Raw genomic sequence first — 14790 nt, 5'->3', positions numbered from 1 at the left:
TTTATTTTCTCCACCACCCCTAAATTTTCTTTGTCTTTAGAACGCCTGTTAATCCCAGTCCCCCAAGACCAGTGTCACACCTCTGGGCGCATCCCCACCGCTAGAGGCCTTGGTCCTAGGATGCCCTGTGTGCCCAATGTCCACCCCTTACACGGAGATGGCATGAGTCTCGGCTCCTGGCCCAGGTCCCCACTCACCATGCCAGGGTTGAGGTTGCGGGGCAATCGGCAGTAAGTATGAGGAGTGCCCTCACCCTTGCTGGGCAGTACCAGGCAGAGGTCAGTGATGCCCAAGGCATGCAGCCCTGCCCCCTCTGCTGCCCGCCGGTAAGTGAGGTAGGTGCGGGGGTGCCCAGGGCCTGGAGGGGCCAGGTTGGCTGAGTGGCTGTAGGGTGTCGTATCTAGCACTTGGAAACCAGGCTTGGGACGTTCCTTCCCCTCATACAACACCCTGGGCACAGAGAACAGAGAAAGATGTCAGAAGTCCACAACAGAGAAGAAAGCCCCAGTCTTGCTAGATCTGCCTTCCTGGTCCTACCTACTCAGCCTAGTCGAACATCGATACCAGGGCCCACTTCTTGCTGAACCCGCCCTCCAAAACCCTGTGCCCCTCTCTACCTTTGGCTCTATTTTTTTTTTTTAATATTTATTTATTTGGCTGCTCCAGGTCTTAGTTGCGGTACTTGGGATCTTTAGTTGTGCCATGTGGGATCTAGTGCCCTGACCAGGGATCAAACCCAGGCCCCCAGCACCGGGAGTGCTGAGTCTTAGTCACTGGACCACCAGAGAAGTCCCTAGGCTCTACTTCTTGACCAGTAACAATACCTCAGGCCTTCCATGGCTCTCAACGCCCATTAATAAATACCAAGAATAAAAGCTACCATTTATTGACTCTGTGCTAAGTCCCTTATATGGATGATCTTGTTTCATCTCAACTACCCTATGAGGAGGTATTATTTTCCCCAAATTACAGCTGAGGAAATAGACCCAGAGGGGCTCAATAACCTGCCAAAGGTCACAGAGCTAGCAAGTGGCAGCACTAGTACACGTACCCAAATCTGTGTGAGGACTAAGTACACACAACTTCAGGCTCTTCTCCCTGGCCTCAGGACCACTCTCTTCCCATTCCGATTGCACATCCCTCATCCCATACCCCCACCTTTCCCTGCCTCATCCCAGATCTCCTAGCCTCCCCTGGTGCCAGCAGGGGTAGGTAGGTGCACACACCCCAGTTCAACGAGGGGGGGCTTGTCACGCCCCCTCCGGTAGCAGATGACGGGCTGAGTTCCACCCAGAAGCCCAGCACTGAGTTCTAAGGGGTGGCCCCCGGCGGAAGCCTGGATGCACGTGTAGCCCTGGGGCACCTCCTCGCCCAGGGCCCTAGCGATGACTGCCACATCTGTGATGGGCTCAGCTGGCCGGGGAGGGCGCAGGGGCCCACTGGGTTCAGGAATCCACGTTTCCTCAGGGATGGGTGCTCCGTTCCCTGCAAGTCCCGCTATCACGAAGTAATCCACCAGCCTGGGGGGCCGCTCCTCCGCCATGGCCCCCCCCTCACTCACTGCATCTGGAATGGTCAAGTGGGGGAGAGATGAAGCAAGGAAGGTTTGTGTTGCCATGGCGACCGGCAACCAGGGAGTCTCCCTTTTGCTTCCTAGTACTTTCAAGGAAAAGCAGGATCAGTGGTCAGCCAATCCTGAACTCTCCCGCCTGTGACGTCACCAGGCCCTAATAGCCCACCATAGCTCCTTAAAGAGACCAGGACCCTCCCTCTTGGTGGTATCAGCCCTCTTTCCAAAGAACCCACTGCACACAGCTAACCTGGGCTCTGGGTTCTGACATCACATGGTTTCTGTATCCCTTTTAAAGACCTCAGCCCTCTTCACTCCGTAACATAACAGAGATCACAATCTTTTCTGTAACGGCCTACAATGACATCATTCATTCTGGCAGTGACATCAGGCCAACATAAGTCTTTTTATGGATTTCTGGCCTTCTTACTCTAGTTGACATTCTAAGAATCTCATGAGCCAGCTAATATTCTTAAAGAGCCCACCTCTAGGTTTTTGTGAGGAACCCACAAAACCCAGGCTTTAAGTGTCTTTTCACCAGACTCCAGTGTCCTTTTTCCTAACCTAGCTCCACTAACCTGACAAAAAAAAAAAAAAAAAATCAGTGCCCTCCAACCTCCAGGATCCTTACGTATCCTCAATTAGGTCCAAAGCAGCTGTGGGAGACAGTCCCCACCATCCTCAAGCCCTCCTCCGTGGAGCCCAGAGACAGAAACAGGCCCACAGCGGCTTCTCAGTAACTCTTCTCACCTGCCTCCATGGCCCAACCCCAGGGAGTAGGAGCCCCAAGGGTCCCGGGGTGCCCCGAGTGCAGAAGCTGGGAAACGGCTCGGTGGGTGGCTTGCAGCAGAGGACTGGAAGCGTGGGGGCTGCTTCAGAGGGGAAGGGAGGTGACTTCCTGAAACAGTGGAGGGGAAGCTGCAGCTCAGCGGAAGTCAGCCTATGGGTGTGTGTGTGGTGCTGGTGGGGGTGTGCAGGGGGGGCGGGTATTGTCAGAAGGTGCCAACACAGCATCATTCCAAGTTGGAAGCTTAGCCTAAAGGACCCGGAGCACGGCAGAGGCAGCTCAGACTAGATCCAGGATGTACAATCCTACTTAACCTCCCACCCTTGCCCAGAGAAGAGGGGGCAAGGGAATCTCATGGACCCAAGCTGGCTCTCCTTAACCTGGCCTCTGATCACTCACACATACATCAACTCCAGCTAAATTTAGTCTCCAAATCTGCGAGGTGAGGCCAGGAGTCAGCGTCAGCCTCCTGATTTAGCTCTGGGACCCAGCCCCGTGCCTCGTCCACTGCAGGCGAATGGGAACCCTGTGTCCTCTGCCCCAGGGAGCAGGCAGGAGCCACGAGGTGAGACCAGCTGAGGGGCGAGTAGCTCCCATCGGCAGGACCTGCGCACCCGGGCCTCTCCTCACCGAGCTAGGGAAGAGTCCTGCAGGAAGGCAGCCCTTTCTCCCTAGGGAACGCAAGGGGCAGGGACACCACTCCGGGTCCCGGCGCCCACGAGCCGGAGAGCGGGAAGTTCGCGTTGGGGCAAAGGGCGCGCCGAGCGGGAGGAGGCTGAGGAAGGAGCAGGAGGGCAGAGAGGAGCGGACGCGCAGGCGGCAGGGGCCGTGACGGCAGCAGCGCCGGCCGCCGCGTGACTGGAGCGGGAGGGAGGGGTGTTCAGGCTCGGGACCCGCGGGAACAGGAGGGGTGCAGGGCGCCGGGCACAGCTAGCTAACTCCAGACTGCGCCCTCCCCTCTACTTTCACTTCCCCACGAGAGAGGAACCGGAACCAGATGTGCAGCGCCAGAGAACAGCTGGGGAGAGCCCCCGCCCCGCCCGCGCTCCCTCCCTTGCTTCCCCGCCCGCTGCCCCGCCCGGTCCAGCCCCTACCTGCCTGCCGCGCGACTCCCCGGCCGGCCGGCCCGCGGGCGGGTGGCTCGGAAGGCGGGCTGGCGGGCCGGCGGACGGCGAGGCTACCCGGCCCCGGACATGGCGCACCCGACTCGGGCGCCGCTCCCGCCCGCCGGGACGGCGAATGAGGGAGGAAGAGGCGGCCGAGGGCGCCGGGGCGCAGGGCGCCTTGGAGGGAGATCCGGGCGATCCCAGCGTCCCCGCCGCGCTGCGCCACGCGGGGACTGTGCTGCCGCGCCGCTCACTCGCGCCGCGGGGTCCTCCCGGCTCCCGCCGCGCTGAGGGCCCGGTGCTTCTCCGCGCGCCCCGCTTTCTCCGCTCCCCCCACCCCCCCCCCCGGGACCACGGGCGCCGCCGCTCCCCCCACCCCCCCTCCCCGGCCAGCGGCCGTGACCCTGGCAGCGCCTGCCCAGCGCCCGACTGCCTGCAGCGCGACCCCTGGCGGCTGGGAGGGCCCCTTGCACCCAAGGAGCTTCCCACCACCCAGCCATTGCCGCCGGACACTGACCCTAGGTGGCCCCTTAAGTCCGAGGCGCGCTCTCGTCCCGCCCTCGAGCCTAGTCAGATGTGGCTTGCCTGCCTGGGTGAAGGCCCTGAGTCTAGTGTGCGGAGACCCAGGTGGCTGCCCCTACTTCCAGGTTTAGGGCACACTGCATTCCCTTTCAGGGTAAGCCAGAAGCTCTCAGTTCTCTTTTTTGAAAATGACAACAGTTTTGGAAAGAGGAAGAGGAGAGGCCAGGACTGTGGGCTGTGGGCAAGTAGCAGAGGTAGAGGTAACAGAAGAGGGGCACTACTCTTCTGTGCTGTGTGAGGGAGACAGGAGGGCAGAAGCTCAGATGGTCAGAGGACTAGCAACCCAAGCCAAGAAGAGGAAACCTCATCAAAACAGGTTAGCTAGCACTCAAGCCTCTGAATGAGTGAGTGGAGAAGAGTGGGAGGGTGAAGTGAATTCATGCATGGTGAAGGCCAGAATGACAATGAGAAGCACTGGGTCGGAGGCTGGCCGGGTACATCGAACTTCCAGGTCCTCTAGGCTTACTACCTGGCGTCCGTAGTTTTTAAATCCTCTCTCCTTGGAAGCCTTAGCACTGAGGCCAGATATGCCTGGGGAGAGGTGGGGTCATTCTACCAGAAATATCCAGAGCTGCGAGCTCAACCAGCAGTCACCTGCTCACCTCCTGACTCACTGCCAGGGTCTCAAGTTTGAGGAAGAGCAGTAGCAGTCAAAGCCCCTGTCCCAATGCCACAGCAATGCCCTGGACAGGTGGGAGGGCACCTGTGCTGCCACGGGGCCTACACCCAGCCTGCAGCCCTATGTCCAGTGCTGAGGACAAACTCTGAGGGTTTGGGGGCCCCTCCACAAACCACATGGTGTTGAGAAGATGCAAAATGCATAATAGGGGACTTCCCTGGTGTCCCAGTGGCTAAGACTCCATGCTCCCAATGCCCAGGTTTGATCCCTGATCAGGGAACTAGATCCCACATGCCCCGAATGCAATGAAGATCCCGCGTGCTGCAACTAAAACTTGACGCAGCCAAATTAAAAAAAAAAAGCATAGCAGGCGAAAAGACTCATGTCCCCAAGAACTCCCTTGATCTCCAGCTGTATCCCAAACAGAAGCCAACCACGCCAAGGATTTAATAGGATTTTTTTTATTAACATATAATATATTTAATAAAAAATAATATCCACTCTGGCTCTCTCCTCCATTGCAAGGGGAAGAGTGGTGAGGAGGGGCTGGCACTGCCCACCCCTAGGCATCCGGACAAGCCCTGCCTCCGGGGCTCCCCTCTACCCCCCACTTTCCAACAGGCTCTGACCTCCAGACAGACGGTTCAAAGTTACAAGTGCTTTAGGCCCTCCCTTGAGCTCCCCCAGGCCCCCCCCCCCGCCGCTTGTGGAGAATTCAGGGGCCACCTGGAAAAAAACCCCTTGCCTTTTCTCATTCTTGGGATCCTTCGTTCATGTCAGAAAGAGGATCCAGGGGCAGAGAGTGGCATCTCTACTGGCCAGGAGGAAGGGAGGAAAGGGACAGTGACAGGGGACAGGGCCGAGAAGAGGGATGGCGATGAGGTGGCCTCACTGCAGCCGGTCACTGCGGAACGAGTCCTCCACAGCTGGGTCAGGCAGCAGGGCGCAGGGGTCACTCAGCATGCTGAGCCCCTCCAGGCCCAGTGGCTCCATGCGCAGCTCCTCCTCCAGCCCCAGCCCCAGCCCCAGCCCAGCTGCTGACACCTCGAAGCCCGGCACTCCGGCCAGGGCCGCTGCAATCTCCTTGGAGAAGCCTGGGGAGGCGTCTCCTGTGTGGACGGAAGAGACGAGTGAGGCCCCCACGCCTCATGAACTCTTCCAAGACCCCGCCCCCCCGCACCCAGTCTCCTGCTGCGCCACCAAATGTATCCCGCCCTCCTTCCATCCTCAGTCACCATCACACCTCTCACCTGTGAGGATGATGTTAGGCCCTGAGCCGTGGCGGGAACAGTGGGTTACGTTCTGGTGGTTGAGGGCGTGAGGGTTCTGGGGGCCACTCACTGGTCCCTCACCCCCTAAGAAGCCAGGCCCTTCGGGAAAGCCAGGGGGATCCAGCGCCAGGCTGGTCGATGGGTTCTCCATGTTGAACTGCTCCAGCTATGGACACACAGACAAGCCTGGAGTAAGTGGGCTTCAGAGCAGGGTGTCGCTGCCTGGCTTTGCTGAGCACTGCTCACACACACCCCTTGCCCAGTAATCTTCATACACCTCTCTCTACCCCACTTCACCTCCCACCCTGCGGGAACAAGAGCAGAAATAGAGGGAAATGGCAACAAGCACAGTGACAGAAGGGAACACGGGGCCCAGAGGAGGCGAGGGCACTGTACCTACTGGGACAGAGCATGCACGTGCCAGGAAGACAATGGGTCAGAGCAGCAGTCACCAAAGAGCAAGCTGCGTGGAGGGAGCTGGGGCAGAGGGGCAGGAGTAGGGGTCAAATGCAGGGAGAGAGGAGCCCCAAGTTGATGGTACTGTGTTACCATCACAGGGAGAAGAAGGCTCTCCCCCACCTAGATGCCCCAATTCAGAGTGCCCCCCTCAACACCACTCAGGCTCTTTTGACCCACCTCCATCCCCTCCCCTGCTTCTGAGCTAGGGACCCAGGTACTCACGTTCCCCAGGTTGAAGTCACTCATCGACCGGTGGTAAGACTGTTGCCCATGCCCACTGGGGCTGGGTGGGTACAGTGTCCCATACTGCAGCTGCCTGCCTGGGGGCTGACCCCCTGAGGGCTGCACTGAGCAGGCCTGAGAGGGCAGCCCTGGCTGCTGCAGAGCCTTTGGGGTGGGTTGCTGGGTGGGCAGAACCAAACTTGGGGGGCTGTATGGGTATGGAGGCAGCCGCTGGTCAGTGGGCAGCTTACTGGTATCCAGGGGGACGCCCTGAAGAGAGGCAAGCAAAAGGGAGAAGCTTACCCCTCAGTGTGCCTCTTAAGAGGAACTCTTTGTCAGGGCTTCTCACCCTCTTCAGCTGCAGCCATCCTCAACACAAAACCAAAAGCATTCCATTGGGCATCGGTGGCGTGCAACTACTCTCAGAAAAGCATCTTGGAATGCAAGTGACTGAATGAGGTTAACACAAGGATAATTCTGAATCCACTCCAGCAGTCAACAATTCTTAAACCTGGGTACTCTACTATTAGTAACCAACTACTTGTGAGACACCTCACAAGCTACTGATCACACAACAGTGACTTTGACAACTGTTCTAAAGCCCTAAAGAGGCCAGAGGGACTGTGAGAGGAAGGAGGGTAAAAGGAGGGAAGTTAGGCTCACTCCAAGTTCCAGGAGAGCAGAGCCCTTGCTGGCCTGGCCTTAGCCTTTCCTACAGAAAAGGGGGCCTGTGTAAAGATGGAACACAGAACACACATTCCAGGGAAGAACAACAAAGGAGGAAGGGAAACTAGGACAGAGGAGAGGCAAAGAGCGTTAGGGTGAAAGGAGAAGAGGAGCAGAGAGAACAGAAAAGAGGAAAAGGGTAAGGAAGAGCTAAGAATATTAACATCGACGAAAAAGCCCTAAACCAAGAATTTTGGGTTCTGGTCCCAACTCTTCCCTCACATGCTATGTAAACTTGGGAAAGTCACTTTCCCTCTGGGCCCCAGCATCATCGTCTATAAAATGAAGGGACTGGGATCCATCACCTGACAGTCTCTAACTCTATGAAATCTAAGAAAGAAGAGGGGAGATGGGAGAGGGAGTGGGGCTGGATGGAGGCAGGGGAAAAAAGACAGACAAGAAGGACAGGAACCAAAAAGAGAGAGAAAAGGGAAAAGACAAGATATCATTTGTTGAGTGTGCACCTGGGCTGGGCATGGTGCCGAGTACTTCCCGTATGTGATTGCCTTTGATTCTTACATTGCTGGCCTGGCTTTACACATGAGGATGCTGAGGCTCATAGGAGTTAAATAAACATCTAAGGAGACTGCTGCTAAGAGGTGGGGCCAGGATTTGAAATTAGAAAGCTTAACCCCAGGGTTTGCATTCTTAAAGCCAAGAGGAATCAAGATGGATCAAAGTGGGGCTGGTAGAGGATAGAGGAGTGGATGGGGATGGATAACACCAGGAGTAAAGGAGAAGAGGTATTGGAAGAAAGCAGGGTGAGAGGGAGAGAACTTGGAAAAAGAAGGAAGGAGGGGAAGACAGACATGTAGGGAAGGCAGCCACGCATACCTGAGTGATGGAAGACAAGGTGGGTGACATTGTTGGCGAAAACTGTTTGGGCAGTTGCTGTTGGGACCTTCTGGCGTCGGCTGGGCCCGCGGGCAAACTCAGGGGACTGAGGGGCACACGGCGGTGGCGGGGGGAGGCCCCAGGGGCAGAAGCTGGGTAAGGGGGGGCCCCCAGCACCGGAGATGAAGCAGAAGAGGAGGAAGAGGAGGAGGAGAGGGTCGGGGCACTGAGCGAGGGGTGACCCAAGGAGGTGGTGGGCAGTGCATGGCGGGCCAAGGAGGAGGCAGGCAGTGAGGGGTGACTATGGGAGCCCTGGAGCTGGGGCTGAGGACTGCTCAGGGAAGCCTGGAGGTTGGGATTGCTTAGGGAGGACTGCAAGGATGGGTGGCTGAGAGGTGAATGAAGTCCTGTAGGCACAGACAAAAAACCAGAAATGCCAACATTACTGATGGGAACTGGGCCCCTTTCTGCTCGGAATGGGTAACAAGTGACCAGACTATGGAGGTGGCAACTCAATGTCCTCCCTACTCTGTCCCTGACAATCAGACTGGCATTGCCCACTTGGGAGTTGCTCTCCATTTTCTTTTGAGGAAAAGCCACACTTACCAGTTCTCACTGGCAGACGACTGCAGTGAGGGAAACTAGGGGGAGACAGATGAAGGATGGGGTGTGGGTAGTCACAGGAAAATCCTAGATACTTGAGCTTCCCACCCCTTTGTCCCTCCAGCTAGACAGCACCCCAGGGACACACAGCCAGGACAGCCACTCACCTGGCGCATCATAGCCTGAGCCCAGGGCCAGGCCCCCGCTGATGCCCAGGTGGGTCATGGTGTGGGTCAAATTGGAGGTACTGCTGCCCCCACTCAGGCTGGGATAGGCTGTCTCCTCTGGGTCCAGGGGGGTGGGCAGCGGCGGGGGAAAGTGCAGGTTGGTGAGGTCAGGTAGGGAGCCTCCCGTGTTCATGGCAGGTGGGAGGACAGGCACAGTGGCAGGCTGGTCAGGAGACGGGAAGATGCTGGGAAAGGAGAAGACAAGATGTAAATGGGGGCAGTGGTCAGGAAAGAGCAGAGCCCAGTACCCCACAGTTCCCTTTACTGCCCTCCCTGCCTCAGCTGACCTCATAGATTACTTACTTAATTCCAGGGACTTCACAGGACCGAGGTCGGGAGGAGGACGAGGATAGCTGAGGAGAGAAGGAAGAAGGTGGCAGGTGAGGACAGAGGTCAATGGAGAACCCTGAAGACCTGCTCCATGGAAAGAAGAGTGACAGAGGGCCATGCCTACCTTCTTAGCATCCCATGGTTTCAGCAAGTGCTTATCATCTAGCAAGTTCTCCTCAATAGCAGGGACTTGAAAGAGAAAGACTGGTGATGAGAGGATTGGAGAAGGCAGTAAGGCAGGACAGGAATCAGATGCAGGCAGGAGGGAGACCCCTCCCTGGCTCTGAACAAAGCCCCCAACACCAGCCAGAAGTTCTCTGGCATTCAGTACCCCCACATACCGAATGCAGTGAGGAACACATACCTTTGGCGTCCATCTCGCCATCCAGACAACCTGCAAAGGATGGAGTGGCTGTGTGTGGTGGAGTTGGCTGTAGTGCCCACCTGCCTACCTGCTTCAAACAAAAGTTCCATGGCTTGACCTTACCCTGGGACATGGCTGCTTACCTCCACGGCGGCTCGGCAGGACGCTCGGGGGTGCAGGGCCTGGATAAGTGTCCTGAGGGCTGGGGTTCATCACACTTGTGTGAAGGGCAGAGTCAGAGCTTGTCCTGTGAGGGGAACAGAGATGAGCTGGCACCTATGACAGTCTTTCTGGTCCTCATGCCCTGCTCAGTAGGGGAAAACACTAGCTGGGCTGGGACAGGGTGGGGTGAGGGAAGAGGGCCCCAGAAACTACAGATAAGAAGAGATGTGGCCTAAAGAAGGCAAGGGCCATCACCTGTTAAGTGCAGATGGTAGTCGAAACAACTGCCCCTTCTCTGCAGGGAAATTGCCCCAGGGCATTGTCCTGGGATGGAAAAACAAAGTCGTGAGGAAGAAGGCTCATAAGGACCAGAAGACAGGTATTGGGGGCTGGGGGTGGGAGGAATGTGGGGCAGCCAAGAGGGCTGGGCACCCAGGATCATGCCTCTTTCTTTCTGATCCTTCTGATACCTGTGATCCATGAACCCTCTCCACAAACAACCTAAGATCTGGAAATCCTTAACTTCTATCTGCCAGGACAAGCTGAACAGGAATCTTAAGAGCCCAGCAAATGTGCTGGGTATGAATATTAGGGATAAGATGGACAGGGGAGGGGTTCAGAATCTGAGTGCACCCACTCTTGATAGGAGGCAGCCACTTTCACCTGCCACCCTGCCCGTCTCCCCTCCCCCTCACACACACACACCTCAGCTACCATTGGTCCTGCTCTGGCTGGACAGGGAGGCTTGGCCACCCGTGTCAACATGGCCAAGACTGGACTCTGACCCATTACTCCACCTACCCCCACCCCTCCCAGCCCTGCCATTGTGGGAGGAGGTATGGCTGAAAGCCTGGCCAAGCAGGCCCAGACCCAACTCCAGCTCCAGCCAGAGACAAGTCAGAGAGTGGGCAGGAGATCCTGCCTGCCCTGGACACTGACCTCCGCCAGCTGGACTCCGGGGGAGGAGATAAATAGGCAGGACTATAGGGAGAGCTGTCAATGTGAAGAGCACCAGTTAAGGGAAAAAGTGAGGAGGGGATGGGTGGAAGAGAGACCAGATAAGAGAAAAATAATGGAGGCAGGAGATGAGTTGTTTTAAGAAACAAACACCTTCTTTTTTTTCTCCTCCTCTACACGGGCAAAAATAAGGGCAAAGAATGGAAGAGGAAAAAGGGAATTAGGCCTAATGGAGTCAGAAAAAACAGATGAATGTCTAGGCAGCCTTTGAGGGAGATAGGTTGTTGTGATGGTCTCCGAGATTGAAAGCCACAAACAGAAATGTGAGCAAGAGGGAAGCAAAACCCCTGTAGCGTGAATTGTCAGGGAGCCGTGCATCTAGCAGCAAAGAGCAAGCTGAAGTAAAGAAGGTCAGCGCCAGCCAGAGATGGTGGGCACAACCACAGGAGGGACCGGTCCCTGTCACAGGAGCCAGCGCTGACACAAGGGCCAAATGTCACTTTTCAGGGAGACTGGGTAAAGAAGCTTCTGCAGGATGGGACTGGACAGCACTTCAAGTCCCTTTTCCCACCATGAGCTCCTGAGGAACCCCACCCCATCACCCGCCAGACTGCACAGCCCCTCGGTGAAGGATATGTGACGGGGGTAGCGGCGAAGTGGGGACACCATTCTTCGGGGATCTCGCTGCACCCGTTCCACCAGCCCGTGGTGTCGAGTACTCCGAGATGAATCCAGAGGAGAGTGGAGGGGGCTCTGCCAAAAGACACAGGCAAGTCAACGGAGGAAGCCACCTGAGAGCCCGCTCTCCACCTCCGACACCCCACAAGCCAGTGTCCACTCACCTGGAACTCGGCCAGGCCACAGCCAATCTGGTTCACGTTGGGCAGAGAGCCACCATAGTGGGAGCTCCTTGTGTATGCCAGCCGCAGTTTTTGGGCCTGTAACTGAGACATGGAGGACAGATGGGAATGTCAGGGAGGGTCCTGAGCACTGTTCCTGTAGCCACGTTTGCCATCCCTGTCTCCAGGACACGTTACTATTGCTGATGCTTTCAAGAGACCTGCCAGGAGAAAAGCCAGTGCTGGGGGGAGATCCACTGAGACCCGGTGCAAACAATCGGCCCTAGCTCTTCCACAGGCTGCCCTCATCCATGCTATCACTCATGCCTGGCATGACCCTGCCAGGGGGAGCCTGACACTCTACCCAGGGCCTGTCCCAGTTGGCATCAGTCTAAACAGAGTTCCTGAGGGGCTGCCAGGAGCCCCCAGGCTAGTCACATGGGTTAATTCCTGGGGCAGGGTGACTATTAGGCAACTCTGCTTTCCCTTCCAGATGCGTACAGGCCTAACTGGAAGACAAGGGAAGGGTCACAGGTGGATGCCATAAAGCCATGACTGCCAGTCACTTTCCTTCTTGCTCTGGAGGGTAGGTACAGGCTTTTGGGCTCTGCCATTTGCCCAGCCTCAGGCAGGCTACACAGAGCCTGCACCTCCGAAAATAGAACAACTAAATGATGGCTCTTCTACCTGGAAAAACAGAACTGAAACGAATAAGCATTCTTCTACCTAGTCCTAAAGCCCCTGAATTGGCAGGGGAGCCTGGAGAATGGGGGTGTGTGGTGGGGAGAAGCAGTAGTCTACTCCAGCCTGGCCCAGAGCTATCTCCTTGGCCTCATCCCCACTTTGGGGAGATGTGTCTGGCACTGGAGTAAGACATCACAACCCTCAGCCTGGCATGGTTTTAGTCTTCCTAAAGATCTCATGTCCCTCTGTGAGAGATGAGCATCTACTTCTGAGGCTCAGCTACTGCCACCAGCCAAACAAGGAGACCCAAGGCAGCTGATCAGTGGTAAATTCTAAGAGCTTCCATGGCTTACGCTGTTGTGCATAGTCCAACATCAGAATTGAATCTCTGTCCTAAGAGGTCAGTCCAGCGAGTTCAGTGGGCACTATGCTGACCTTTGCTCCACTTTAAGACCGCTACTAATATATATGATAACCCCAGCTTCTCAGCAGTATAGGTCCCACAGGCCATATCTGCCTCAGATGAGACCTCCCAGCTGGCCAGATAACAGGCTGAAATCCAGGTCTCTAATCTCTAGTTTTAGGTCTCCATCCAGGCACAGACCATGTATGCCCACTAAGTTTTTTACGTGCAGAAAAGTTACCCAACAGGGGTGAGGTGAGTTGAAGGGACCTTTTGACAGACTGAAGCACCACCAAGAAAGAAAGCCCAGCTTTTGAGCTCCCACCATTCCTCCGCTGGAGTCACAGTCCAGAGGGCATGGCCTCAAGCTGTCAGCTGAGGTCAGCCTCTTGCCCACCTTCTTGTCTCTGCCCGACCTTGATCAAAAGCTCCTAAAGGGGAGCAGTAAACAGTTAGATCATGATTCTGCTGGCAGTTAGAGGCGATTATGTCCACACACACACACAATTTACTTCCCCACCTAACTTTCTCTGACTCCCCAAAACTAGGACACATGGTCTCTAGAGACTCAAGTAAGTAAAAAAGCACAAAAAAGACTAACAGAGGTAAGGGAGACACACAGACAAACACAACCAGAGTCCCAGTCATAGACAGATTCAAAGGCAGTCAGATCAGCAGAAAGAACTTGGAAATGTGGTATTCATGTTCGGCCATCCATCACGCTTTACATTCCTTCTAACTCCCAGCCAGGAGGGATCACTGCAATATCCTCACCTGCTGTTTTGAGAATAACGTGTCCCTAAATTAGGACTGCATACCAGCTGGGCAAACTCCTACCCCACCTCTCCCTGACATCCAGCCCTGGGAAGCAAGACACCAAGATGGGGGAAGGGGGGGTAGGTAGCTTCAGAAGCAATTCTGCCAGGATGCCTTCTTTCTGGAACTGCGTAGGAATGAATATTTCCTCCCCATAGAAGACCCTCCAGGGCACCCCATAAGTAACCCCCCAAACGGCCATCTCCCTAGAAAGTTCAGCAAAGCATCGGTTCCACATAACCGACAGCCAACTGGTTACCTACCCCCTTTCAAGATCCAAAGCCCTATCTCTCCTCCAAGGCGGCCAAGGCAAAATACCAAGCACCAGTCTGTGAGCAATGGACCTCACCTTCATTCACGTCAGGAAACCACAAGAAGTATTTGAAAAAGGAAGCAAAGGGACGGGACGCAGGAGGGGACTTCCTGCCCCACTATACCCAGTTCAAACCACTCATGGGGCCCTTTCCCGGAGATACTAAGCGCCGAGAGTAGCACAACAAGGCAGAAGGACCAGATAAGAGGAGATCACCAACTCAGAGAAGCCAGACTAGGGCAAGCAGACCATCCCCCCGTCCCATAACCCAATATCGAAGATACTGAGTCCCTGAGAGAACTGAGACGCACAAGGACCACCCACCTCCTAACTCCGCAGGGTTATGGGGACCATCTCCTCTCTGTGTCCATTCCTGCCTCACTTACACCGCGTTCCCAGTCGTTCCCAAACCCCTCAACCTCTCAGGAGTTTCTACCTCCTCCCTCAAAATCCGTCTTCCTGCCCCCGGACCCTCCACCCGCGCCTCCCAGACGGCGGCGCCCGCTGCCCCTGCCGCGTTCCGCCTCTTTCGCTACGGCTCCCGCCCCGGCCCCGCCTCCGGTTCCCCGCTCTGGAACAGCTCTGCTCGGCTCCCGCTTCCCGGCGCGGCCCCTCACCCGGGTGGAGCCGATGTCCATCATCACCTCCTCGAAGGCCGCCGTCTCCTCGGCCTGACGCTGCTTCTGCAGCGCGATCTTCTCACTAAACTTACGCGGATTGGAAGCTGAGGCCGTGGCCGAACCGGGCCCGTTCGCTCCCGACGTCGCCATCTTCCTCCCCCGTCCCTCCCCGCCACTCTCCCAACACAAGCCACGGCCTCCGCCGCGGGGCCCGGCCCGGCTCTTCCAGCCGTAGCCGCCACCGCCGCCTCAGCGAGCACCGCGAACCCGGCCCCAGCCTAGCCCTGACCTGCTGC

General features: G+C 56.5%; 2 protein-coding genes and 1 long non-coding RNA gene across 23 annotated transcripts in view; 1 reads left to right on the top strand and 2 right to left on the bottom strand.

Moving 5' to 3' along the window:
• Positions 1-3810, bottom strand: part of DENND4B (DENN domain containing 4B) — a 14678-nt gene extending 10868 nt beyond the window's left edge. For 4 of the 13 annotated variants that reach the window (XR_014054999.1, XM_081494831.1, XM_081494837.1 and 1 more), the window contains exons 1-3: positions 3452-3810; positions 1227-1566; positions 198-450 (exon numbers count right to left, since the gene is read on the bottom strand). Coding sequence is in view for 9 of the 13 variants with exons in the window: in XM_081494831.1 (XP_081350957.1) it covers positions 198-450; positions 1227-1543 (570 nt within the window). In the remaining 4 variants the exon portion in view is untranslated. Of the gene's footprint in view, positions 1-197; positions 451-1226; positions 1567-2320; positions 2469-2762; positions 3336-3451 lie in introns of those variants that run through there. The other 9 variants (XR_014055000.1, XM_081494832.1, XM_081494839.1 and 6 more) reach the window with 5 other exon arrangements.
• On the top strand, positions 2610-12354 carry LOC145507664 (uncharacterized). Its single transcript, XR_014055002.1, has 6 exons — positions 2610-2922; positions 8904-8995; positions 9320-9386; positions 10164-10241; positions 11327-11588; positions 12152-12354. It is a non-coding gene; the product is annotated as an uncharacterized LOC145507664 (long non-coding RNA).
• Positions 5411-14790, bottom strand: CRTC2 (CREB regulated transcription coactivator 2). Of its 9 annotated transcripts, none has more exons than XM_081494841.1 (14): positions 14492-14790; positions 11662-11763; positions 11436-11572; positions 10802-10855; positions 10118-10186; positions 9844-9947; positions 9701-9730; positions 9461-9525; positions 9310-9359; positions 8947-9191; positions 8177-8583; positions 6617-6886; positions 5915-6101; positions 5411-5773 (listed from the first exon to the last, which is right to left on the bottom strand). In XM_081494841.1, exons 1-14 carry the CDS (start codon positions 14642-14644, stop codon positions 5553-5555), a joined length of 2094 nt encoding a protein of 697 aa, XP_081350967.1. In that variant the 5' UTR covers positions 14645-14790; the 3' UTR covers positions 5411-5552. The 9 variants fall into 9 exon arrangements, with proteins under 9 accessions (XP_081350967.1, XP_081350966.1, XP_081350970.1 ...); XM_081494840.1 differs by having other exon boundaries at positions 9461-9540; positions 10802-10863; positions 11456-11572; XM_081494844.1 differs by having other exon boundaries at positions 10802-10863; positions 11456-11572.

Source organism: Giraffa tippelskirchi, chromosome 5 (genome assembly GCF_054371585.1).
Source record: "Giraffa tippelskirchi isolate mGirTip1 chromosome 5, T2T-mGirTip1v1.2.pri, whole genome shotgun sequence".
NCBI lineage: Eukaryota > Metazoa > Chordata > Mammalia > Artiodactyla > Giraffidae > Giraffa > Giraffa tippelskirchi.
The sequence above is the reverse complement of the archived record's forward strand: the minus strand, read 5'-3'. Positions and strand labels throughout refer to the sequence as shown.